The 27,083-nt window shown below is 38.1% G+C and overlaps 1 protein-coding gene across 2 annotated transcripts in view; it reads left to right on the forward strand.

Moving 5' to 3' along the window:
* Nucleotides 1–27,083, forward strand: part of gpc5a (glypican 5a) — a 142,915-nt gene that overhangs the window by 108,439 nt on the left and 7,393 nt on the right. The window contains exon 9 of one of the 2 annotated variants that reach the window (XM_078246973.1): nucleotides 7,399–7,427. The exons of the other annotated variant lie outside the window; for it this stretch is intronic. Within the exon in view, the coding sequence (XP_078103099.1) occupies nucleotides 7,399–7,412 (14 nt within the window). The 3' untranslated portion in view covers nucleotides 7,413–7,427. Of the gene's footprint in view, nucleotides 1–7,398; nucleotides 7,428–27,083 lie in introns of those variants that run through there. 2 annotated transcript variants of the gene reach the window in all.

Consider the following 27,083-nt stretch of genomic DNA (forward strand, 5'->3'; position numbering starts at 1 on the left):
ATGTATGACGGCATAGTGTGTTACTAATGGTTTTCTTTGAGACTGTGGTCCCAGCTCTCTTCAGGTCATTGACCAGGTCCTGCCATGTAGTTCTGTGCTGATCACTCACCTTCCTCATGATCATTGATGCCCCACGAGGTGAGATCTTGCATGGAGCCCCAGACTGAAGGAGATTGACCGTCATCTTGAACTTCTTCTATTTTCTAATAATTGCGCCAACAGTTGTTGCCTTCTCACCAAGCTGCTTGCCTATTGTCCTGTAGCCCATCCCAGCCTTGTGCAGGTCTACAATTTTATCCCTGATGTCCTTACACAGCTCTCTGGTCTTGGCCATTGTGGAGAGGTTGAAGTCTGTTTGAGTGTGTGGACAGGTGTCTTTTATACAGGTAACAAGTTCAAACAGGTGCAGTTAATACAGGTAATGAGTGGAGAACAGGAGGGCTTCTTAAAGAAAAACTAACAGGTCTGTGAGAGCCGGAATTACAGACATCTACATGCTTTGTAAGTAGGAAAACCGGCAATATTGGCAGTGTGTCAAATACTTGTTCTCCCCACTGTATATTTGGAGTTTGGACTTAATATGACTTCACCTTAGGCTCTGGTATATTGTAATAGGCATTTCCCCACTATTTTCTCATATTTCATCGGCTAAACAATGAATCGAAAAATAATTAGTATTAACCTGTAATTGAAAATAATTGTTAGCTGCAGCCCTATATCTTTCCATTTCTCATCTGAAACAGGTCCTGTGATATCTGTCACACAAAGTACTCATGCAATAATACTACTATATATTGTAGATGACAATGTGATTCACATGATTGCAGTTGGAATGAGAATTTCATACAAGAAAAGAGAGCATTAAGCATACTGTCTGTCAGAGCATCACATTAATATTTATTGTACCTTCTTATTTTTATTGGCATTTTAGAGAAAAATGCACTTTCCAGGCATGAATTCACAAGTTGCTTTCTAAGGAACTTTGGTTTTGGCAATCCTTTCTCGTTGCCAACCTCCAATTGCAGCTCGGTTGGGTTGAACTCTGGTGACAATGAAGGCCAGTAAAGTAAACTTAAATCAATGCCATTTTCTTGGAAGCTACTAAAGATAAAGAGTGCTTTGTAACATGGTCCATTATGCTGCTGGAGGTTTCCTTTCGAAAAAGGGTAGACTCTGGCCACAGAGGGATGCTCCTGTTCAGCAGCTGAGAATGGTGTAGCATTTAAATGATGCTCGGTTGGCATTAGGGGCCATAATGTGTGCCAAGAAACACTAGTCACAGAATTACACCACTATCACTAGTTTGGTTCTTTGACACAGACGAGATCCAGGATACTATTTACAACCAACATCATCAGGTTGCAACATATAAATCCAGGGTTTTGAACATGGCAGTCTTTCCACTATTCAAACATCTAGGTTTGGTGAACATGTGCCCTCTGTAGCCTCATGTCCTTCTTATTGGCTGACAGCAGTGGGACCTTGTAGGGTCCTTTTGTTGCTGCAACTCACACATTTTCAAGGTTCAACAATATGTGGCACTAAAACGTCCTCCTACACCTTGCCGCACTTTCATTCTTATAGCCTTTTGTGTTAGCCTGAACAACACTTGCCTATTTCCTTCTATCTCTCCCCCTGATGAAATGTTTACCTCCACAAAATCGCTACTAACTGCATTATGTTCTTTATTATTTCAATCGTTTTAAACTCTAGTCTAGACAGTGTGGTGCACGAACATCTCAGGAGGGATGCATCTAGATATGGCACTATGATGTCCTTCCTTTTCATTTGATTAATCAAACAGTACTGACCTCTTGACTCTGACTATATGCTGTTGTATGTTGAATTTCAACCACATAATTTGACATTTAGACTGTTTATGTACAGTAAGCAAGCAAGTGTTAATGATTTGAAGTGAATGTTTCTCCTTTGGCCGAGCATGACTCAATCAATATCTGGGCAAAAACTGTCCCTCTCAGAACTATAAACCTCAAAAACAAGGCAAATAATATTAACTGAACTAAAAAAATGCATCTTCTTGAGCTGCAAAGGCTGAAAACAAGACTGAACGTTTGACAGTGATAACCATCTGGAACAGAAAATGTACCAGTGTCAACAGTATCGCAACCACACGATCATATCAGTCAGATATCAGAGAGCTGATGTGCTGATGTGTCAATGATCTGTGATCCCCCTGTGGGAGTCACATTTTTTCCCCGGGTTTGCCTCCTCAAGACCCACAATGACTCATTTTCCTGGTCAGAGTGATTGAATGTCACAACACTGTGAGAAACACACACACACACACACACACACACACACACACACACACACACACACACACAGTCCCAGCAAAAAGTATAAATAGGTTCACCCAAAACCTTCTCTCTGGTCATCATTAGGTTGAGTCTAGTGTTTAGAAACAAAATTATCAAAAGTAAATGTATGTACAGTTGTGTTCAAAATAATAGCAGTCCAACATCACTAACCTCATAAATCAAATTTTTTGGTAGAAGTGATATTTCTACATGGCAAATAATTTACTAGTAAGTGTTGTAGAGTCATAGAAAACCAACAGACCCAAAAGTCATGACATATGCATGCTGCTCATTCTGTGTAATTGAATCTGTAATTGAAAGGGGCATGTTCAAAATAATAGCAGTGTTGTGTTCAATTAGTGAGATGATTGACTCTGTGAAGAAACGGGTGTCAATTATGGCCCATATTTAAGGAAGGAAGGAAGCAAATGTTGTGCATGCTGGTTATAGTGCATTTCACACTGAAATACTCAGCAAAATGGGTCGTTCCAGACATTGCTCTGAGGAACAGCGGACTTTGATTAAAAAGTTGATTGGAGAGGGGAAAACGTATAAAGAAGTGCAGAAAATTATAGGCTGCTCAGCCAAAATGATTTCAAATGCCTTGAAATGGCATCCAAAGTCTGAACCATGTGGGAAAAACGGTCAACTACCAGTCGAATGGATCGAAGAATAGCCAAAATGGTAAAGGCTCAACCAATGATCAGCTCCAGTTTGTCCGACGACGTTTGTCCGACGACCCCCATGCAAAATCATGTTATGGGGATGTTTCTCATACTGTGGTGTTGGGCCTATTGATCTCATACCAGGGATCATGGATCAGTTTCAGTACATCAAAATACTTGAAGAGGTCATGTTGCCTTATGCTGAAGAGGAAATGCCTTTGAAATGGGTCTTTCAACAAGACAATGACCTAAAACACACCAGTAAGCGAGCAAAGTCTTGGTTCCAGATGAACAAGATTGATGTTATGGAGTGGCCAGCCCAATCCCCAGACCTCAATCCCATAGAAAACTTGTGGGGTGACATCAAAAATGCTGTTTCTGAGGCAAAACCCAGTAATGCAGAGGAATTGTGGAATGTAGTTCAATCGTCCTGGGCTGGAATACCTGTTCACAGGTGTCAGAAGTTGGTCGACTCCATGCAACACAGATGTGAAGCAGTTCTCAGAAATAGTGCAGTGATTCAAAGTAAAGCAAACCCTTGAGACATTTTTCAGTTTATACAGTAAATGTTTGAGTTTGTAAAGAAAATACTGCTATTTTTTTGAACAGCCTAATATTACTTTTTCTTCACTTTCTATAAAGGTATAACACAAACTTGATCAATTTTGGTCATGTTTTGATTTGGAAATGAATGTGCAGTTTTCCCAATGCATTGATGTTATGGAATTAAAAGCTATTCTAAGGATTTTGAGCATTATTCACTTTTTTTAAACACACTGCTATTATTCTGAACACAACTGTATTCATGTATCTATTTCTATCAGAACACTAATGTATGTATTTAGATACATATTGTACAATATTTTTAATTATGCATTTATATTTGATAAAACTGTGCATTTATTTTTAAATTGAGTTTTGACTCTAAGTTGCTAAATAAAAAAAATCTTTCTTCACTTTTAGTTTTATTTGGACCATATGATCCAAAACTAGCGTCTGCTTCCACATCAACTATGATAAACAACAGCAATGAATAGAAATTAAGAAATTGTGAAGTCAGAAAGTGTTGTATATACTTTAGCATTTTACATTTTGATGAAGAATAATTGTAGGTTTCAGCCCTAATAGCGCACCATATTGTCACCTGCACTACACAAACACAAACACATTGAGTAGACCGTAGACCCCGTGGCTTAGCAGCCCAGCAGAGTAAAGGAGTAAGAGCCTTATTAAAGCAAACAGTTTAACTGGCTTTTGTGCTTCTTGGAGCAGGTGAAAATGTTTTCCATCTCAGGCCAAAATTCATATTTTCATTTGAATGCCTCCAATGAATGAATGATTGTGTAGTAAAAGGCAGACATGCCAAAAGTGGAGCAGTTGGCATACACAGGAGAATTCTTTTTTGGTTTCTGCAAAAGGCTTTCTTTATTCCTTTTCAATTAACTTTGAGGGGTTGAGTCTGTGCCTAACAATCAGAGAGGCATAAACACATTTTGGGAATAGCATATCCTTATTGTCCTAGACTTGAATTACAGAATGCAGTATTAGTCTACATGTGTGCACCTCTGACAAAGCCATGTGAGGAGAAAGCGCAGTAATAAAACAAATTCTCTGGGTGCTTTTATGTGTGGTGAAAACCTGTTAATAGGGTCAGCTTCTGCAAGCTGTTTAATGGTCTCAGCTTTGTTGCTGCCAAAGAATGATGAATATTTACTCACCAGTGTTTATGCCATCAAACATGAGAGGCTAATGTTCTTAAACACATTTTAGGTGGCATTTAAAAAGAAATATACCATCAGAACTGGCTGTCAGAACTATAAACTATGTTTATTCTTGTTGAAATGTGCTTCCTTAGGCAAATGCAATGCAGTGGAACTGTATAAACACATTTTCTTCATCATTCAAGTCTAAAATGCCTATAGAGTAATCAAAGTAATGCCCCACTGACCTCAACATTTTGTCTGCAATTGATTTAATTGCTCTCTTAAGAAAGACTTCCTTGCAAAGTGAAAGTGACATTATAATGTTGTGGCTGGGTTTTGAGCAAATACATTTTCCATTAAGACTCATGTTGAATTTGTCTATTATCTCTTCAATTGTTTTTTTTTCTTCGAACTATACCGTAGAAAGCAGACTTGACATTGACTTTATTAAGCCTCCTAAAGCACACTGCAGCGGAAGTCTCATTACATTTCACAATTATACCAGTAAATGAATGAAAGAGTTTCTGTGGCTCCTTATGAGTAATGCTTCAGAAAGTTTAGAAAGTAACATCCAAATTGAATGGGAAAGATTTTGTGGTTACATAAATAAAAGGAAGATGGAAATGAGTTGATAGTTTAAGTGCCCCATTAAGGTTTGGTGCACCATCAGCGGCACCTTTTCCATGTTCTAGTGGGTTCTATCTGTTTCTCAGAGGAAATGTTCTACTATGAATGAGGATCTTTTGAGTACTGTGCAGGTGTGTTAGATAAGCTATTGTGGAGACAAGCTACAATATGTTTTGCTCTAGTTTAGTGGATGTGATTGAGTTTGGCTCTGATTTAAAATAGCTGATTTGACTAAATCAAAGCCTTTATCTTGCCCCATGGAGATTTATGACAGCAAGTCCCTCGTGGCTAACAACGGTCTAAAAGGTGACTTCTTATCATCTCCCTCGCCATTTGACCAAAGACGTCTGTATAAAGTTTTTCTTTTCTTTTTTTAAATAATTGAAGAAAAACTTAAAATCACTATATTGACAAATTTAAAAAGATCAAATCCCTTCTTAAAAATCTTTCTTTTACAGAAACACGTTTATGAATATTGAATGTGTTGTTGGGTTTTATCACTTCCTGGCCATTTTATGTATATACTGTATATGTTTATAACTTTATTTTATTATCTGTGTTTTTATGATATTTCTATTGTTGTTTTATCTGCTGTTTTTTTCTGAAAAGCACTTTGTAACCTTTTTAAGAAAGTGCTATAAAAATAAAGTTTATTATTATTGTTATGCTGAACCATATTTTTAGTTGGTCAGTTCTAAATCTTTGAATTAAAATCCTCAAAGAACGAAACACTCGGAGGCAATTGTCCTTACTGGCCCTTTTATAATTTGTTTGTTTTATTGGAAAGATATTCTGAAAAAGCAACGATGTTAGTACTTTCACACATTTATTTAAATTACATCATTTTAGCAGCTATAAGATGTTCCTGGTGAATAATGTTTTAGAAATACTAATCCGCTACAATCAGAACTTCCCTAATTCTAAAACACACTTTATAGCCCTTTTTGACAGTAGACATTTTGACATGTCATTGCAGGAACATCACAGGCCAATTGGGACCCTTGAATGCAACAGAGCAATCCTTAATGTAATTTGTTAGATCTGTGCTTCAGCTGTCACCTGTGAACATGTTTCACAATTTATTTATTCACAAAAAATCTAATGAATTTATATTATAGGTAACACAAACCTATGCCTCTGTTACTGACAGATTGCTGTATAAGTTAAATAACAGTTTAACAGCCTTCTGTAGGGAGTGAGGCAGTGATGGTGCATCAAAGTGCTTCCTGTTTCACAGTCACAGAAATCCTCATCACATCATGCAGCTAACACAATTATTACATTGCACTTGAGATGAAATCATTGAAATGACAATGCAATGATGATTAGAGCCTTTATCATAATTTTAATTGGCCTATTCAGTCAAAGATGTAGACAGAGTAAGGCAAAACAGTTAAAGTACAACAGGTGCCAGTGTTCTAGTGTGAGATGACTGTACTGTACATATGTTGTGCATTAAATAACAGTATTAGCCTACATTATTGTTGCAGTAGAGTTACAGAGGGGCTGTTGAGTCAAGTTGGTTATGAAATTTGAGAAGAAGCTTTAAAGATGGCATGTGGAGATGACTTTTACCACATAAGAATCTTTTTTCTTTTTCTGCATTATTGGCAAGACATGATGTGCAAAGGCTTCATTCACTGTATGTAATGTAAGAAAGTCAGGTCTACCTTGGAGCGAGAGTGGGCTACATAGTTTCTAATGTTTGAATGTCGTGCTGGCCAGCATGAACAAAAATGTTGACATTATCAGCAGGGACTGGGCTAGATTCAGCTGGATTGGAGGGAATGAGATTGAGATGTCACTTTGTCCCACTACAAGATAATCTGTCCTGACCTTCTGTTGCTTTGGTCTCAAAATGTGTTTGAGTCAGCTCAGACTCTGTAGCCAAAAGAGGAATTGTATAATGTTTTCTATGTCAGTGAAAATAAAGAATATGACAAATGTATGTCAGATTACCTATATCTATTATTTATCTTGAAAAAAGGCAGCAATTGGAAGATGTTTTTAAAAAATGAAAAAATGTGTAGGATTACCAACAAATAGTGGCTGTAAAGTGGTTATGTCCTTTTCCCTTTGAAGCAGCGTATTCCTGTTAGAGCACAATCTGAGAGGATGGACATCCATTATCTGCGGTGCCGTAGAGGTAGAGAGGATTATCTGACTCCTGCAGGTTCAGCTGGCATCCCACACTTTGCAGACATCAAGATCCATCTCTCAGCTGTCGATCAGAGTCTGGCGCGTGTCTCCATTAGCACCTTGTGGCAGATGTTTTCCATCCACCATCCATTGCTTAGTGTCACACATCCTTAATTGGGCATGGTAATTATCCAATCGCACAATATTAAGTGTCCTATTTGTGGAAATGCGGTTGCTGAAAATGAATAGTTATTGATTAGCAACACTGACATTCAACTTACTCCTTTTTGCACATTAGCCTAGCATTGATTGCTGGCAGCACTTCCTGTATGCAATACTGTGAATCGACCGGATTCTTAATGTGTGGTCCAGGCTTGACCATTAGAACCATCCATTATCACGCTCGCCATCAACAGGCTTGTCACTACAGCCTTGTGGGAAATTGACAAGCAGACATGATTGTGACTGTGAGGCAGAAGCAAATTTGGGACCTCTAGTTGCTGTCAAGCTATTGCATAATTAATCGATTATATCCCATACTGTATGGGTTTGTTGCAGCTTTGAATATGTATGAGTGTTTTATGTGTGTGAGTTTTCCTGTTTTGTATAAGCCACAATATGTGCATTTTACAATATGCATGAAGCTTGTGGATTAAGCCTTGCCTTTAAAGTGTTGAATCTATTGGTATGTGTAATGTGTGTTTCTCACATACTGTACATTCTATTTTTCTTACAGTAGGTTATCACTTAGAAATGAACCATTGATCTTTAGCATGTATAAAATATGTATGTGTGTCATGGTGGGATGTCATGTATATTTGCAGTGGTCATGGCCGGATAAACCCATCAGGGGGCCCTTGGAGCAAAAATGTGCTGTTGGCCCCTATTGGCCCACCCACTCACTTTCTGCCCTTCATGCACATAGCAGACTATACATGACAGCTTCATTATCCGCCAAGAGACCAGTATGCATGTGCTGGATAATACTAGCTGGCCCCAGGTTTTTCTCTGTGGACATTTGATTAAAGTTATAATCCATAAGATTTCAGTCCTGGACAAATGCATTGTATTTCCTGTGACTGCTTTAAAAAGCAACCCATGTTTCGCTGGTGGAATGCTTTTAAAGTGAAACAGCATCAGAAGGAAATGTTCGATTTGCATTTAGCAGTAATACAGCAATGATATGGCTGTAGAAGAGTAAACAGTGATACTGATATCAGTGAGATACAATTAAAAACAATAATGCAGGATTACATGCAACATCCTTTCCTGTGAATCCCTCATGCGTCTGAAGGCAATCTGAACCCAGCACTGACAATGAAAACTATTATATAAAGAGGTAACTAAATTCAAATGCATTGGTTATTGCTGAACAAATGCAGACCATAAATGGTATAAAATGGGTTTTGTTTTTAGGAAAATCTTAAGGATTATACATTTAAAACCAACCTTATTTGACACGCAGTATGATGGCATTTAAATGATATCTACAGCATAATCTCTTCAAACTTCAAGACACTTTCACTAACATATATTTTGAAAAATCAGGATATATTATTTTAGTCTTTGTCCTTGTCATGTCTTTTCAAAGTTAAATACAGTCAGCTTGCACAGCTGCTTATTATTCTTTTCCCTCAGTTGCTTTCTGTCCAAATACAGACCCAGTCAGCTGTGTGCAGCCTGATTTCATTGCTTATACCGGTTGTCCGCACAAGCAATCTCTTTATGTTCTGCATTTATGGGTAACCTGGGCTTGCTGGGGGTCCAAAGTTTGGGGGAGATCTGTCTTCGTAAAACAGGTAGGCAGTTTAATAACGCTGCAGACTCCTGAGAAAAGCCAGGCATTTATTTATTGTAACGTGAGCAATGTGGTGTTTTTGGGGGGGTGGTAGGCTGGGCCTGACAGATGGCCCAGGCAGGAAAAATGATGTCCTGTTACATCTAACTGCTGAATTCATATAGGACAGCAGCCTGGGAGGGAACGCTCTATGGGAATGGGAGTGTTAATGTAGACTGAAGACAGTGTCTCTTAATTTCTTTGTGTACATTTTTGGAAATATGATAAATACTAATGGGATTATAAAATGTCTAAATTCCACTCCTATTCAATGAAGCCTGCATTAATTCGGGCTGGATATATATATATATATATATATATATATATATATATATATATATATATATATATATATATATATATATACTGAATGAATTAGACCTTAACCGCATTCTTTGTTATCAATTGTAATTGTTGCGTCCAGTAACACTGACGCCTTCTCTTTTTTATTTCAACATAAACTTTAACTTAACTTGATCTTACAGCCAGCAAAAAACACAGAAAACAGACTTGAATCTTAAACATAAAATACAAAAAATGCTATGCTTAAACCCACCACACAAGCTCACATAAAACAATGTACATCATCATCCCACCCAATAATCAATCATTAAAACAAGAACACCATCATCACCCACCAATATTATATGGAAGACCCATGATCATTTTCCTTGAGTTGAAATTCAATTTGATATTATAGTGTCCCCACTTAACGCTCAATAGCTTTATATGAACAAAATAATGCCTTCACATAAAGGAGTACATAATTAGAGAATAATGGCACAGAAAAAAAGTCCTAAAAAATCTTACACACAGTAAAAAAAGAAGAAGCAAAAACATCAAGAGCATCTGACCTCACAACACATCAGCGGTTTATGAATATTGTCAAACATAACCATTTCCTCAATCATAAAACACCCAACTTTTAGTTGTGTTTAGTTTGCGGTCCTGTTTGACATAAATATTGGGAGCAAACTCAGTGCTGTATTCTGAGTGTTGCATTGCATTGTGTGAGCATTACTTCTCCAGCACTTACAGTGAAGTAACATTCTCCAAATATTTAGGGAGAGACTGTAAGTGTTGTGTGCTCAGTCTATAATAATAACACTAGTTAAGTTACTATGTCAAACAGTTTAAACATGCCATCCTGCAAACAGGATGTAAAATCTTATTTTAGTTCAGGCAGCACCAGATTCCTCTTTAAAAAGAATATTCATTAATAAAACAGGAGGGTTTAAGGAAGAAAAGGTGTCCTCTGCAACTTAGTGCTTCCCAAAACAGCAAAGGTGCTTATACTTTGCTTTGCTCATAAATATTTCAAATGAAATTACAAAGGCATTTAATACAAATCTTCATCCTGAAATACAAAGTTTAGGCACTCAGAATCCATTAACATTTCATTGCATTTAGTGTTCGCAGATACAGTATGTTTGATCTTGGCATAGAGTCCACATAGCATTTGTCAAGATTGACAGTGTTGCTGCAACATACTTGTTTCCTCTGTGTGCTGGCTGTGTACACAACTTCACGTTGATGCTCCGTATTGCGTGGAAAGTTTGCTGTGGCAAGAAGCCCGCTTGTAAATCATGCATATTGGATGAGACATGCAGCAGATGAGCCTGGGCCCTCCAGTCAGGCCTAGCATTAATTAAATATCTATTGGCCCTGCTTCCGTACCTCATTTCATGCCACATTCACACCTTGTCTGGGCTGGTTGAGAAAAAGTTAAAATGAAAATTGTGACCTTGCAGCTTCATATAATTTATAGCACTGCTCGGCTCGAGCATCATGGTCTTAACCACTATGAATTCTGACGTGATTTCTACAGGGAGTGCACAACAAAAACCTCAGAGTTGGAATGAAACAATAATACAGTAAAATGTTCTACTACTTAATATTAGAAATGATTGCAGCTGATTGCGAATTTAAAGCCTCATTCTGTTGATAAAATAAAAAATAGCTTGATGGTAAGCAACATAATTCAATTTAAATTATTGTGTCGTTGTAAGGAATTCTGCATAGATGCTCAGTGATGAAATGTTATGCTCCTGTCAAAAACTGCATCTGTGTTTCCCCCCGAGGTTTCCTATATTTTATACAATGCTGACAGGTGCTGTACATGATGACTGAATACAGGAGTAACAGAAACATTTAACATTGTTGGGCAAGTGTCACTTGTGAAAACTCCACACTTGTAATGCCTGGATTATAAACTGTATCTGTTAATTAAACAACACAGGACTTTCACCCAGGAGAGCCGTTTATGTTCCGTTAATGTCCGGGGCATCATTTTGTTACAACTGACCGTATTTTAACCCCACCCATGATATTTTCCTAATGCTCACTAAGTGGTTTTGTTGCCCAAACCTAATCAAGCAGTTTTGTTTGAATTCACAATTAATTGCAGTACCCTCATTATCAGACATTATCTGGGCCTCTGTACTGATCTTACACTTATATTTATCAGACCTCCACAGTTTGTTTGGTATCGTTATCTTCATTATAGCAGACATAATTTGTCTTTATAAATGAGGATTTAAAAGAATTTATGACAAAGAACCAAATCATGTTTCTTAAAAACAAACATGTCTGTGGCTTTTCCAAAAGCATATCCTTTTTTCCTTCCTCATCAGATTCAGAGGCATATGCGTTCAAGATTGCTCAAGCAAGTGTGATTTTATAGTCTGACACACAGCAACTTTTTTTAATGCAAAAAACTACCAAATTTGTTTTTCTTCTCAGGCTACCCATGTGGGCTTATTATTTGCCTGGCTTTGACTGTCTGAGAACAGCTCATAAATGCAATCCATTTTAGTTGCGAACTTCTAAACTGCATATGGGGAGGCAGCCTTGAACACTTTGACCAAAAGATAAAGACAACAAATCATCACTGTAATGGATTATTTCTTTCATAGTGTACTGAAATACCTGGAAACCAATTGGTGCCTGGATATCAAATAATATTTACATTTTGGCAAGCTTTAGAAGAGATTTAACACTGTTAATGTTAAGTACCTAATATTTTACATCCAATGTGAAAGCATGCTTCAGAGAATACCTACAATGAAAACTGTAAAAAGTGTGTTACTACATAAAATCCATACAATAAATAAAATACCAAAATATTAAGATTTGGCTTCAAAATTGATTGTTTTTTCAGATGAGGTTGATAATAAAACAGTATTTTGACATATGAAGACTTATTGGCTTATGAAATGGTGAACACAGCCTGCCAAGTAATACGCTCAACTGAATTGAAACAAAAAGAACATTTTTGTAGTTGTTTTGTAGGCCATCAGTTTTTTCACTGTAGCTTTTAACAACAAAACTAAGAAGCTGCCTTTGAAATTAAAACAATCCATTGAGTCATTTGTTGTGTGAAAATTATGCATATTGCTATAAAACCCTATGCTTAAAGTATACAAGTTTGAAGGTGCCATGCATGGAGATTGTACCAGTGAATAAATACTTTTATGTTATGACTGTAAAGGTGAATCAGTAATTAGCATCCAGGCAAGCAACATAAATCCTCCAACGGGCCTAGCAGCATCCAGATAGAAAGTCAAATCTTCATGTACTTAAAATGTTAAAGCTCAGATTTCTAAAATTGGTATTATTGTATGCAGTGTATTTTGAAAACTTAAAAAAGATGACATTCATGAGGATGGTGTTAACTTCTGAAAGATCATATTGCACCAAATTAGCTAATTTGAGAAAGTGTGCAATGTTGAGGAACTTTCATAGATGTAGAAGTGCTTAATTTTTCACATCATCACATCAGAGTTTTTTTTAAGCTGGTAAAAAAGTAGAATAAAAAAGAATAATGAAAAAAAAAAAAAAACTTAATTGATATTAAAAAACACAAAAGTATTTTGCTTCACAGAGCTTTACCAAAATGCGCATACACCAATGTATGAAATGGGTGTTGGAAGTTGATTGTGTAGCATGTGGACTTTCACAAAGGGCCATTCTCCAGACTGAAACATTGACACCTTTATTTCCCCAAGCTTAATTTAGTAACGGCCAATGGCAGGACATTAATTGTATAGTATATAAATGTCATAACAATACCTTTGCTGTTCTGTTAACATCAGTGTATATCTGACCAGCCTTCGATTTGAGCATATTCAGCAGTTGCTGATCTCTTCACTGACACTTCATAGAAAGTCAGCAGCACTGTTCACCTTGGAGTCCCTTTGATGATGTCTAAGGGATTCCCCTAATCCGTGGAGGGTAGGGTGGAGGGCACCTCTCATCGCTGAGGGGATGAAGCCACTTAATGGATCACAAAGTTAATCAACCACAGGGAGAGCTTGACTGAACTGGAGGAATAGGCTGGACCATTAGAATGGATTCCTCTGGGACACACACATGCACACGCGTGTGCACGCACGCACGCACGCACGCGCGCGCACGCACGCGCACACACACACACACACACACACACACACATCATTCTCCTTAAACCCAGTAAATAAACAATTAGTTGCCAGTTTATTAGGTACACAGTAGCTGAAACTAATATAATATTTTAAAAAGATATAATGTTTTGTTTTCCCCATTTAGTTCAATGAGGGCAGACTAGGTATCGAGCAATAGAATTCAACAGCACCACACACAACATCCTCTAAATGACTGTACAGCTGAATCAACACCTCTCAAACCGTTACAACAGAAACTGAACATTATACGTTTTATGAAGGTAGGATTTATTATAAGACTGTTGTATTAGACTCCATTACATTTAGCAAGGTGTACCAAATAAAAAACAACTAAATGTAAATGGGAGCTTAGAATAAATACATGTTTATTTATCAGAACCAGTGTTTACAAAACTAAAAATCAGGATAAAACAATAAGAATAGAAGAGTTATACAGAAAATACTGTAACATATGGAACTGTGCAACACAGTAATTAAAAATGAAAAGAAAAGTTTGACCTTTGTGAAATATAATAAGATAGTAAAATCGTTTTCTATACATTAAGCCTGCAAGATCAGTAGAGTTCATACGTAGGAATTATCTATATCCTGTGTTCCTACACTTTATGAAAATTAAGTGCTATTGAAGAAGCTATATATATATATATATACACACACAGTGGGGAGAACAAGTATTTGATACACTGCAGATTTTGCAGGTTTTCCCACTTACAAAGCATGTAGAAGTCTGTAATTTTTATCATAGGTACTCTTCAACAGTGAGTGACGGAATCTAAAACAAAAATCCTGAAAATCACTTTTTTAAGTAATTAATTTGCATTTTATTGCATGACATAAGTATTTGATACAGAAAAGCAGAACTTAATATTTGGTACAGAAAACTTTGTTTGCAATTACAGAGATCATACGTTTCCTGTAGTTCTTGACCAGGTTTGCACACACTGCAGCAGGGATTTTGGCCCACTCCTCCATACAGACCTTCTCCAGATCCTTCAGGTTTCGGGGCTGTCGCTAACTTTCAGCTCCCTCCAAAGATTTTCTATTGGGTTCAGGTCTGGAGACTGGCTAGGCCACTCCAGGACCTTGAGATGCTTCTTACGGAGCCACTCCTTAGTTGCCCTGGCTGTGTGTTTCGGGTCGTTGTCATGCTGGAAGACCCAGCCACGACCCATCTTCAATGCTCTTACTGAGGAAAGGAGGTTGTTGGCCAAGATCTTGCGATACATGGCCCCATCCATCCTCCCCTCAATACGGTGCAGTCGTCCTGTCCCCTTTGCAGAAAAGCATCCCCAAAGAATGATGTTTCCACCTCCATGCTTCATGGTTGAAGAGGACGGTGCACTATAAAAACGTACGCAGCGGATGGGACAGTCCCAAATGGGGCTATGGTAAGAGGTTGTGGTAGATAGACTGTTATGCCTGACAGATCGGCAATGCTTATGTGTCATGCTAGGAGGCAAGTGATATATTTTGTCTACAAACTGAAATTGAATTCCACTGAATACATTTAAGACAAAATAAAATTGAGGCTTCAGTTGGCAAACACGATCAAAATCGTCACCATCTGTGTTTCCTCTCGTATTGATTTACCAATCACTAATGAATGAATCCCTCAAATTATCTGTGTCAGAGAGGACATGCAGACTCAAACGAAGCTCTAGCTGTTTTGTAACCTCCTCGCTCTCGAGCAGCTTCTGCAAGATCTTCATCTTCAGTGAGGCGAGGAGCTATTAGTGGCCTAATCACCCATACTCAATTCCACAGCTGGTCTGATAAATTGGGCCAAGCCTTTTACTGTGTGATCCAAGGGAATAATGCTCAGAGCTGCCTATGTTTACCTAAAGGTTAATGGAAGGTTAATAAAAGAGGGAACAGTGCAAATTCCAAAAACGTATTATAATAAGGTTATTTATATATAGGTGTATATATAATATTATACTATATATAATAAAATATCTTATTATTTAAGAAGCTGAAATGAGCTGGTTACTCAAATTGTAAAATACTTTTAGATCGAGGTGTTTTATTATAACCTGTGAAAGTGATCATGGTGAGCCGCTTGGTTTAGCATTGTTCTCCCTCTTTAAATCAACTTCTGTATTTTCTGACTGTATGTGCATGTTTTATCGTATACACAATCTAAAGTGGGACCAGTGCGTTCCAATTGGTTGCTGAAGCAGTTAAAGGAGAATTCCGGCCAATTTTTACGTTAATCTTGATCGCTATAAATATGCAAGTACAGTCGATACACCGATTCGGCTTGTTTTTTTTTCTTTCTATCAACTGTACACGCATATTTATAGTGATCAAGATTAACATAAAAATTGGCCGGAATTCTCCTTTAACGTCATGCTGAGCTCAGCATCTAATTTGTACATAATGCTTCAAGGCTGAAACAGAGTGCAATACGTCCCTCTGATTCTCAACAGATCCCCACAAATAGAGCCAGATGGGAATTGACAAAAAGTATTCCCACGTCATCAAATGCAACTGTTTTATTACATTTAATTAATAGTTGCAAAAGCCATTTTTAATCATACGGGAAATACTTTTTAAGCAGGACTAATCCTGCTTTTATTCGAGCACCTAAAGAACAATCATGCCTTTAAGGGTGCTTTGACACCTGAGCTGTTTGGTCTGCTTTAACCGAACCGTTTCGTTGGATAGTCCCAACACCCAACAAGTTCCTTCCCGAGGCTATTTTGCAGAGGCACTGTTGCTGCACCCAACCCTTATCGCCGCCCAAGACGATTGTGATTGGTTTAAAGAAATGCCTATAAAAAATAAGCACGTTTTTCTCCTATCCAGGAATGTTGTGTGGACTAGCCAGACCTTCCTCCGCAGCGCTGTGGATGAAGGTCTGGCAATGCGAGCCTAGAAAACACCCTACAGTTAGTCCATGAAAACTTAGATTTTAAATCTAATAAATAATAAATAAAATTTCTCTGCATCATAAAATCTTGATGACTAACTAAGCAACAATCAGAATTAAAATTCAGAAATAAATGCTTCTTTCAAGACTGTGTGTGTGGTGTGGTTTGATCATATTTGATTGACAGTTGCCTGGCAACATTAAAGTAAATAAGCACACAAATGCCATCATGTTTAGATTCAAATGTTTTGTTGATTTCTAATCCGTGCACTGAAATACATGACATCACCTTTTTCCAACCAAGCCCCGCCCACTTCAAACCAGTTAGACAAATAAAAATACAGAAAATCTGTCTTGTAAAATAAACCAAGATTGTTCTAACTTTGAGAGAACATGATGTGTTCATCACTGAGAGGGTGACTCAGAAAAAAGGTTTTCAGGGACTTTAATGTCACCATTCATACTATATTTTTGAACACAGCGATACAATAGCTGACCTTGTCCTGTTTATATGGCACAAAATGTTGCTAGTTTGCTGTTGCATGAAGTTGACTTCAGTGAGGGTTAACTCCAAAGATATGAGGCACTGCTGGTGAGGGAAAAGAAAGGAGACGGAGTAGGGCAGGTTTGTCGAGACCTTTACCAGCGCATGTCAATTTGATCAGGCCCCTATGTTTTGTTTTCCTCAGTGGAAAAAAGGTACTGTGCATGAAAAATTGAACACATCCCCTCCTTTTGTTAACATTCTCTGACTCCATCTGATACAATATTAACCAGGTTGTTTTGAGCTTTTCTTGTATCATTCGCCAGGAATGAAGGATTTGTTTTGCTTCTGCCAGTCAAATTGTTCTCATTAGGTTTAGGAAATGTAAAAGATTATTTTGGCAAAGATTTTACTTAGTTACTGTAGTAGTGCATTGCATGTGTCAGAAAATAGTGAAAAGTGGTTGTAATAATTCCCCAAAGCTTACAGGTGATGTATTCAAATTGTCTGTTGTATTCAACCTTCCCCTCCAAAATCTAAAGATACAGCATAGACACCGTAAATCTCATATATGACAAAGATAAGCAGTAAATCATCACATTTGAAAAACTGGAACCAGTGAATGCTTGGCATTTTTGCTTACATAATAACAATTAATCGATAGGGTTGGGTATCGTTTGGATTTTTATGATGCTGATGCCGAACCGGTACTTTTAAAACGATTCCGATTCCTAAACTGATTCTTGAAAAACTGAAAAATGACATCAAAGAAAGGCTCTTTTAAAGAGTTTTTTTTAAATTGAAAATTATTTAAATGTAACAATACATTAACGTTTTAAAGTACTTAAATATATAATAAGAAAGAGAAAGTGTGATATTTTGACGTCCGTTTCGGAGCGACAGAGGGAAAATATTTTAGTTGACACATCCATAGTGGAACCGGGTTTCGGTACCCAACCCTATTAATCGGTTAACAATAGTTGCGATTAATTGTGTGACGATTGACTTGTTATTTATTATTAAATAAATAAAATAAATTATTCATTTTCCTGTTCTACAAGCTTCATAGACTTCACTGATTTAATTTAACTTAATATTTTTGTATTTTGTACTACACATCATCATCATCATCATCACAGCAAAACATATCATAAGCTAATTTTAAGGGGACTTTGAGAGAGCAGACCTTTGCCAAGGCGCTGTATTTTACAAGGTGCATTGTGAATTATCCAAGTCGGGAACTAATTTTCCCGATTTTTCCAGAAGTACATGAAATGCAGCAGATATGCACTATCTCGCAATGTTAATGTAAGTGAAAAATAATTAGTGTATCAACCCTGTGATTTGGACCCACTCCAAAATGTAATGGGTTCTTCCTTGGCCCGTGCTACACCCTTTGACTAAGTCTCAAGGAAATCGGGCTCACTAGTTTTAACAAAATCCTGCTGACAGACAAACAAACAAACACACACGGACAAACCAAACCGAAAACATAACCTCCTTGGCAGAGTAGCCTCATGTACAATATGGAGCCATGTTTCTTATTCTTATTAATCGCCGTTTCTTTACAAGTTTTGTTACCTAGGATTTGAATCCTTTCTAATATTTACAGCTTGTGTGTTCAGTGATTGTGTGCCTTGTGTAGATGTAGTTTTCTCTGTGACAAACCAAATTTAAGGGAACAGGTTTGTCCAAACAGAAGCCTGCTAAGAAAAAGTGTGGACACAGAGTGAATGCAGAGCTTTGAGTTTTCCAAGCTAATTTGTATTCTGCCTGTGTGTGCAACCTGAGAGTGACTGACTGGCGGTCAGAGCCCAGTATTGACTGCTCTGAGGATGTAAGAGAGGCTGGGGTGATGGGATCCAGGACATGAACACTCTCACTGTGGCATGTGCAGCAGAGCTATACAGGATATAACCAAGGCACTTAATCATTCTGCTGGCTCCATGCAGAGATGCACCAGGCTCTGTGTTTTAGAATAATGCTTCTGTCTTAAATTAGATTCCATTGATCCTGCTTTTCTCTAATTGCACAAACAGGATGGATGCTGGTTGTATTGGGGGTCAGACCAGACATTTGAAATACTTTAGCTTTAAGTACAGGTACATTAAATAAGATTAAAGGCAGATTGACCTGATTCAAGGTGATTGAACTCTTAAGGTATTGTCAGATAATGTTTATCTAAGGAGAGCAAAGATTGTGTCAGTTTCAGTTATTCTAAATATTGCTACACAACCTTTTTACTGATGTATGCTTAACAAATAATCTTACTGATGTATGCTTAATGTGATTACTCCAATGTTGTATCTGTTTAATACTATGTAGTTACTTACTGTAACTGTGGTGACTTTACATGATTGCAGCTACAAAAGGCATCTATTTGTTTTATATATTTTCAACCCAAACAGTCGGCGGTGGCATGTTTGCCATCAGTAAACACTGTTTACCAACCTGGCCAGTCTATGATTGCTTTTCAGTAAGGGTACAAGAATTACAATGCTTTTACCTTTAAAGAGTCTAGCTGTCTCTGGACAGAGCTGTCAAACTCTGAGACAGCTCAAAATATGTTAATGCTTTTTGATTTCTTATTTATTATTTTTTTATTGTTGTTTGGGAAAAACAATAGCTGCTTACTGCACAGCAGTGCTTTGAGCTACGTAAATGCTAACATAGTTGCAGTGACAATGCTAACATGCTGATGTTTGCCAGGTATTACGTTAACCATTTTAGCTTAGTTCAGCTTGTTAGCATGTTAACATAATTAGCTAATTAGCACTAAACACAAAGAATAGCTGAGACTGATGGAGTATTTGGTCATAAAATATCAAAATATTGCACAAAATGAGACTTGATGTCTGATGAATCCACTTGCACCAATTCAGGTGTCCCACACTAATATTGCCTCTCTTCTAGCACTGCTATACAGTAAACACACATGGCAGCTGAAAAATTTAGATGTGACACAATTTGATTATGTCAACACTGAGAAAGAGGGAAAAAAAACAATTAGAGCGTTCACGGTGGATCAATCATCATAAACTGGCTATTTATTAAACGCTGTAATTGTACAGGCGACTTAAATGAGTGAAATTGTGCAAAATGATGTGATTTTTATGGATAAAGAGTTCATTTATTCCGTTTTCTCTGGGCGTTTGAATCTAATTGAAAGGGGATGCCGTCTCCAGCACAGAGCTATATTCAGTTGTTCAGTTTGAGAATGGGAGCACTCAGCCTTCTCTCCAAGAGGTCTCAGGTGGTTTCTCTTCATTTAGCTTCTCCACTCAGTTGATCTCGTTCTTGTGTAAACAAAACAATTCTGGGGGAAAACAACTGGCTCAGAAATATGCATGTGTCTTTTTATTTACACTTATCCTGCTTTTCATGCTCTATATGCCATACATATTGGGCTGTACACTGATCATTAAAATTAATCTATAGAGGCTTATAGCTGCACGCAAAAACATATGTGTGCAGTTAGTGCGTGTCTCCATGTATGTGAAAATGTAGCTCATCCGTTTCTCAAGGCCTTGTATATCATCACCTGCAGGGCCATAAAGTAAGGGCTTTCGAGCAGAGCTGTTGGGTCCTCTTGCTGTTATGGCTTTTTGAAGCGATGGTGCAGGGACGAAGATATTGGTTCATGAACAGTACGACGGATGATGTAGCACTTGTTCAGGGGAGATCTGCAACCACATAGGCAGCTAAAACAAGACAAACATCTTCATCGGAGACGTAGTGACAGCATAGACCCGTCTTATGCTGTCAGATTTGATGGACAGGACAGGGGACAGAAGCATCCGTTTTGACACAGACATTTTTCTATTTGTGAAAAATTATAAAAGACAGGTTCCAGAAATATGCTCCTTTTTTTAGGAGCCCGACAAGATTAATGGAGATACCGGAGAGGACGACAACATTGTGGAGTTTGTGTCAGGCTAAACTCCTGCTGCATTTATCAGACTATCCACAATAAGGACCATTTTAAATGCAAAGAAAATGCAACAAATGCCAACAACACATCTGTTGTCACACATGACACCCTTGTAGACTTGTATTCAAGTTTGTGAGCAGTTACAGGATGGATCAAAATATATATTCATAAGCATGATAGTTGATAGAAATATGGTGTGGTCATTTTTACAATTTTACCATATACATCTAGCCACTAGAATGGACAAATGAAGAAATCTTAAATAAAGAACAGCAATTATAAGCATATTTTAGATAAGCAGTAAACGTTGAAACACATTGCTTTATGAAAGGTTTGTTTTTCTTTGCGATACTGTGAGAGGACTCTATATAATGTGATAATGTGAACATTTTGTTTTGTTTATTAACTACAGTTCAGTGTTTAACACCATAGTTACCTCCAGGCTTATCACAAAGCTCAAGGACCTGGGATTAAACACCTCACTGTGCATGCGGCTCCTTGACTTCCTGACAGGCAGACCCTTAGTTGGTGAGGGTGGGCGGACACACCTCTTCCACCCTAATCCCTAACACCGGAGTACCCCAGGGCTGTGTTTTGAGTCCCCTGCTGTACTTACTCCCTGTACACACAAAACTATGTAGCCACTTACGACTCAAACACCATCTTACGACACAGCTGTGGCGGCCTGATCACATAAGGCCTACCTGAAAAGATACAAACAAACAAAACCTGTCATTCATCATAGGATTATTGTTGGATTCGTATTTATAGGACTAAAATGTACTCAAAAATGTCCTTTGAGTCTGGATGCTGGGGTATTATTTACTCACTCTTGCCACAAAACTATAATGAAACATTCAGGAAAAGAAGGATTAGAAAATTGAATCACTGCTTTTTGCTCTTGCTTCCTAATATAATGATGGTTTAATCCCTCTACTGTAACTCTACTTGTTCACAGCAGACTGAAAAGAAGGTTATAAGACTTCTCTTAGGTTCAGTTCTCGGGTGTATTTCTGGCAGCAGGAAGTCTAATAACACTGTCAAATAACACAGAAATCAATGTTGTTAAATGTGGTGAAGTTCCCACCCCAGGCCTGGGAGAAAAGCCAGTAGAAGGGCCCTGGCTCTTTCAGAAAGTGATTCTTTGTTTCTGAAAACACAAATAATCCCAATGGAAGCCTATTTAAACGAATTTACGTTTTCTGATATTTGTGTTTATCACAAATGGCTGTGAACCCATTTTTATTCAGATGCAAAGACATGATGACAAATTGGAACAATACTGTCAAAAGAAACAACTATCTCTCTCAAATACAGGAACTAGACCTGGGAGTAATTGAAGTACATTCGTGCAAGCAGGGTGCGATTTGTGAAAAAAGCAAAGCGTGGGAAGTTTTTTGATCATGCACAATAAAACAAAACATGCAAGAATGAAATACCCCTTTGAATACCATCCATCCATCTTCATCCGCTTATCCGGGGTCGGGTCGCGGGGGTAGCAGCTCCAGCAGGGGACCCCAAACTTCCCTTTCCCGGGCCACATTAACCAGCTCCGACTGGGGGATCCCGAGGCGTTCCCAGGCCAGGTTAGAGATATAATCCCTCCACCTAGTCCTGGGTCTCCCCCGAGGCCTCCTCCCAGCTGGACGTGCCTGGAACACCTCCCTAGGGAGGTGCCCAGGGGGCATCCTTACCAGATGCCCGAACCACCTCAACTGGCTCCTTTCGACGCAAAGGAGCAGCGGCTCTACTCCGAGCTCCTCACGGATAACTGAGCTTCTCACCCTATCTCTAAGGGAGACGCCAGCTACCCTCCTGAGGAAACCCATTTCGGCCGCTTGTACCCTGGATCTTGTTCTTTCGGTCATGACCCTTTGAATACCATGCATGGATATAGTGCCACTCGGCCAGGCATGCCAAAACACTTATTTATGAACTTCAATATTCAATGGAAAATAATCTCAAAATGATATAGCACAACTTGGTTTCCACATAAAACAGCGCTTTCAAGCCGGATAGCTGAGTTCACTTTGCGGCAAAAACAAAATACTTTCACCCAGGAAACGCTTGTTCATTCCTCGGTAGTGTTTTCATATAAACCACAATCTTTTTTTTAAACTTAACTAGTCGTTTTGGTGCCTAAACGTAACTGTCATCACTCCATGACGCTCACTTTTTCTGGCTAAACTCAACTACCATGGCCCCTGAAAGGACTGTCATCTGTCGGTGCCTTTAGCCAGCTTGTACTCTCCTATTGGCTGCTAAACAACTGCCGTTGATACGACGGAGTTCTTCTGACGGAGCTCCGTAGCCAGCGTCCCGCAGCTCTCTAGCGTCTAAATACAACCAGCAACTGCCGCTCTGATTTTATCGTTTTATCGCACTATAGACTGTTCACATTACAGTGCTTTACTTAGTTTGAAAGATTTTATTTTAGATATATAATATATGGTCTATTGGTGAAGTAGCATCAAAGCCCGTCTACGGAAAGCCGTTCCACTCCCTATTCAGCCCCATTGTACCTACTTTGGTTGCAGTTCCACCAGAGTTCCACTGGGGGTGATCACGGTCCAGTGCTAAATGAATGGGACTCTATGGAGCTAAACGGATAAATTTGTCTCTTTCGCCTGATTGTCGTTGCGAAATCTCAGATTTGATTGTAGTTTTTGCAAGTTCAGCATGGATTATAGGTCAGAAGTTGAATGAACGAGTACTTGTGTCCTTTTGATTTCTTACAGGTTGAGTCGTTGTTGCCCATAACACGCTAGCATTCTGCTAATGATTACGATCGGAGATCCCGCTTGACGGCATCCAAAGCAGAACCAGAATGTCAGAGTGAATATTTCGGCGTGGTCTTTAAAACATTAGCAAACCTCTTCCTAGCACGTGTATTGACAGGGAGAGCCTAACCTGTCAGCTGTGTTGTCGATGCTTCGAGAGAACAAAGGAAGCGACTCAGAGCTTGCCATAAAGCAGTATTTCTGGCCGTATATGTGTATGACATCATTGACATTTTAAAAGGCTTTTTAGAACAAAAAAGCCACTTTAAAAAAATCTAACACCCAGCAGTGTGTATTTTCTTAGCCTCCCCTTTCGAATGCAACATTCAAATTACTAGACAAAAAATGATATCCTGAGAAAAGTGGATTTTGAGGGGTATAGCTCCATAGAGTCCCATTCATTCTGCACTGGCCTGTGAGCGTCCCCTATATGGAACTCTGGTGGAACTGCAACCAGTTCAGAAGCCGGAAGTAAGGAGAGAGTGGAACTTCTTCCCTTATTAGAAATTCTTTGGTAGCATTAATCCCTTTGAGGGTGGTGGATGCATTTAGTCCCCACCGGGGATTAAAGTAATTCAGCAGAGGCAGGGATATATAGACCAGAAGAGGGGAAATCCCACGCATCCCCCCTGCAAATCGCACCTGGCGTGCATGTACAATTTCGGGGTTCTGGTACAGTAGTGTTACTTAAGTATTGCCATTTTGTAAGACTCCATACCTTTACTCTTCCATTTTTCAGAGATACATATTGTATTTTTCCCCTACTACTTTGATATATTAACTAGTTATGCAACACATGGCAAGCTAATCTAGATAAATAGACAAAACGGTGTCAGCTGAAGATCTTGAATTGGGGTTGATTAGATAAGACGCATACCATCACCTTGATTCCAGTGAAACTTTTGTTGCATGTCATTATCCCTTCTCTCTCTGTTTCTTGTCTCTCTCTGTACTGTTGTCCTATCAAACAAATGCAAAATGCCTTTCTTTTTTAAAATCTTGTATTGCCAATATCTAAACTGCATTGTGTTAGTTTGATGACCAGTTCTAATTGAAATAATCTGAATTCATTCTTTATCTGAGTACTTTTAATTTTAATACTTAGATGAAACTGTATATCCTAATCTAAAACAACAGAGAACAACCAGAGAACACTGTCACTGTCTGAGCAGTTTGATTTCAACAGTAATGCATTTTACAACCTAATATACTGTTTTCAGTACCAAGCTGGAATCATCAGGAAGTGATAGAGGACATGCTGTTAGTTTCCATGTACAAATCCTCTCTATAGTAATAAATCTGCTGAACTAAAAGAATGGAAGCTTAGTTTGTCAAACTTGAGCTGTTTATAGTAGTCCTGTTACTCAAACAGACCAGCTGAAGATGTGGACTTAAAGCTCTGAATGCTTACCCTCATATAATCACACAAAAGGCACTTTAAATCACTGCAGTTGTTAGGTGTTTTTTTTTCCTGGTACACTTAGTGTGGTATTGATCATTGTTGGTCCAAGTCCTCAGGAATCAACTTCTATTGATTTCACTTCAGTTGGAAGCCTCTCTTTCTGACCTATGTCTCTTTTCAGACCAAGCACCTTTTCAGACATCCTAACCTCTCTGCTGAGGGTTTACTGCAAAAACTTCCCAAGCAAATCATAATCAGTTTAACTTGGATCCAAAAAAAGGACAGACTATTAGAGCTATTTTCAGCCATTAGCTTTTAGAAAATTGTGGTAGCACAAGAAACATGTATGGTATGTTGGGTTTTTATATTGAGGATGTAATTGTGCTTTTAGAGGGGTAATATGCTCCTTCTCTTGGGCTTTCATTATCATTCATAAAAATAACCCACATATAGCCAAAATATTCAGCCAGTCAGTCAGTTATTAAAAGCCGCAGTGCATTCACAGTCAATACTGTGTGTGTGTGTGTATATGTTAGATATTAAGTAACATGTACATGCCTGATGGGCCAAATGAGGAGACCTCCATTACTTACATGTTAGTTCAAGAATTTATTTCAACATTTTAAAGATTATTTTTAATGCACAGCTGGGTGTTGCATTGCAGAATCGTTAATCTCAACGAAATGAAACACAATCTAATTCTGCATCCTATTTTTTCCTCCTTCAATCCTCAGAAACCTAATAGTGTCTGATTACAAAATTCCTTCTTCTCCTGAACAAGATGTGGGGTTAAGGGAAAGGATGAGGACAAAGCCCTAATGTAATCTTTTACATTTAGGACCCCAGTTTGGGATGAACCAAGAAATAGCTTACTGTAAATGTCAGTGTTGTCTTTTAAATCTTTTTTCATAACTTTTTCTGAAGTATTATTTAATGTCTCCCTACTTTAATACTTTTAGTTCCTTCTATGGTATTATCCGTTGTATATTAAATACACTCTACAGTATATACACATTAAATATGCAGGTTATATTCAATACATTCATGCACATTAATTAATCAATCTTTTTTTTTTTTTATTAAAGTACTTTGTGTAACTAAAAAACAAATGGTGTAGTTTTGTATTTTTGAAGGCAGACCTGAAAGCATGACTTTGTTTGAGGTTTTACTCACACGGCATGAGTTGCTTGGTGTTTCTTTTGCTGTTAAATAAAAAGAAAGTGGTTTCAGTGGTGCAGAATTTATTCATCTGAAAGGTACATTCTGTCATTCTATCTACAGCTTGTTGCTGCATTAGAGACCTTGAAGCTTCAGTAAGAGGAATTGATTAAAGGTGCCCTGCCACACAAAACCGTTTTTACTTGTATTTTTTGAAATATGTGAATGTGAGAAGAAATACGCGGAGAACTCAGGCGAATTACAAAAGCTGGTCAGTCTGATATGGTGTTGCCTGAGCTCATTACTGTTCATGAGCTCGCCCAGTTGCGCTGGGTAAAGGATGCTGATAGCCAGGCTCTCATTGGCTAACTGTTAGCCAATCAGAGTCAAGCAGCTTAGCTTGTTGAATATTAATGAGAACTGGCACAAATCGAGCTGAGAGACTTCCTGCAGGCTTTCTATACCATGCTAGAATGGCTTGAAACAAGGTAATCAAGGCATTTTTTCCACAACATTTTTTACACCGTTAAGATGTTGAAGTTCTTGGGTGCAAAACTCAGACAAACTATCTGTGAGCTGTAGACCTTCAAATAGCTGTCTTGGGGACTCCTCTGCAGTGAATCAATAGGCAGTTAATTTCAAGCCACACTCTTCAACGGTAGCTCATTTATGGACCCATACATTGGAAAGAGGCCATTAGTAAGATACATTTCTATTTCTACATT

This window comes from Sander vitreus, chromosome 1, assembly GCF_031162955.1.
Source record: "Sander vitreus isolate 19-12246 chromosome 1, sanVit1, whole genome shotgun sequence".
Lineage (NCBI taxonomy): Eukaryota > Metazoa > Chordata > Actinopteri > Perciformes > Percidae > Sander > Sander vitreus.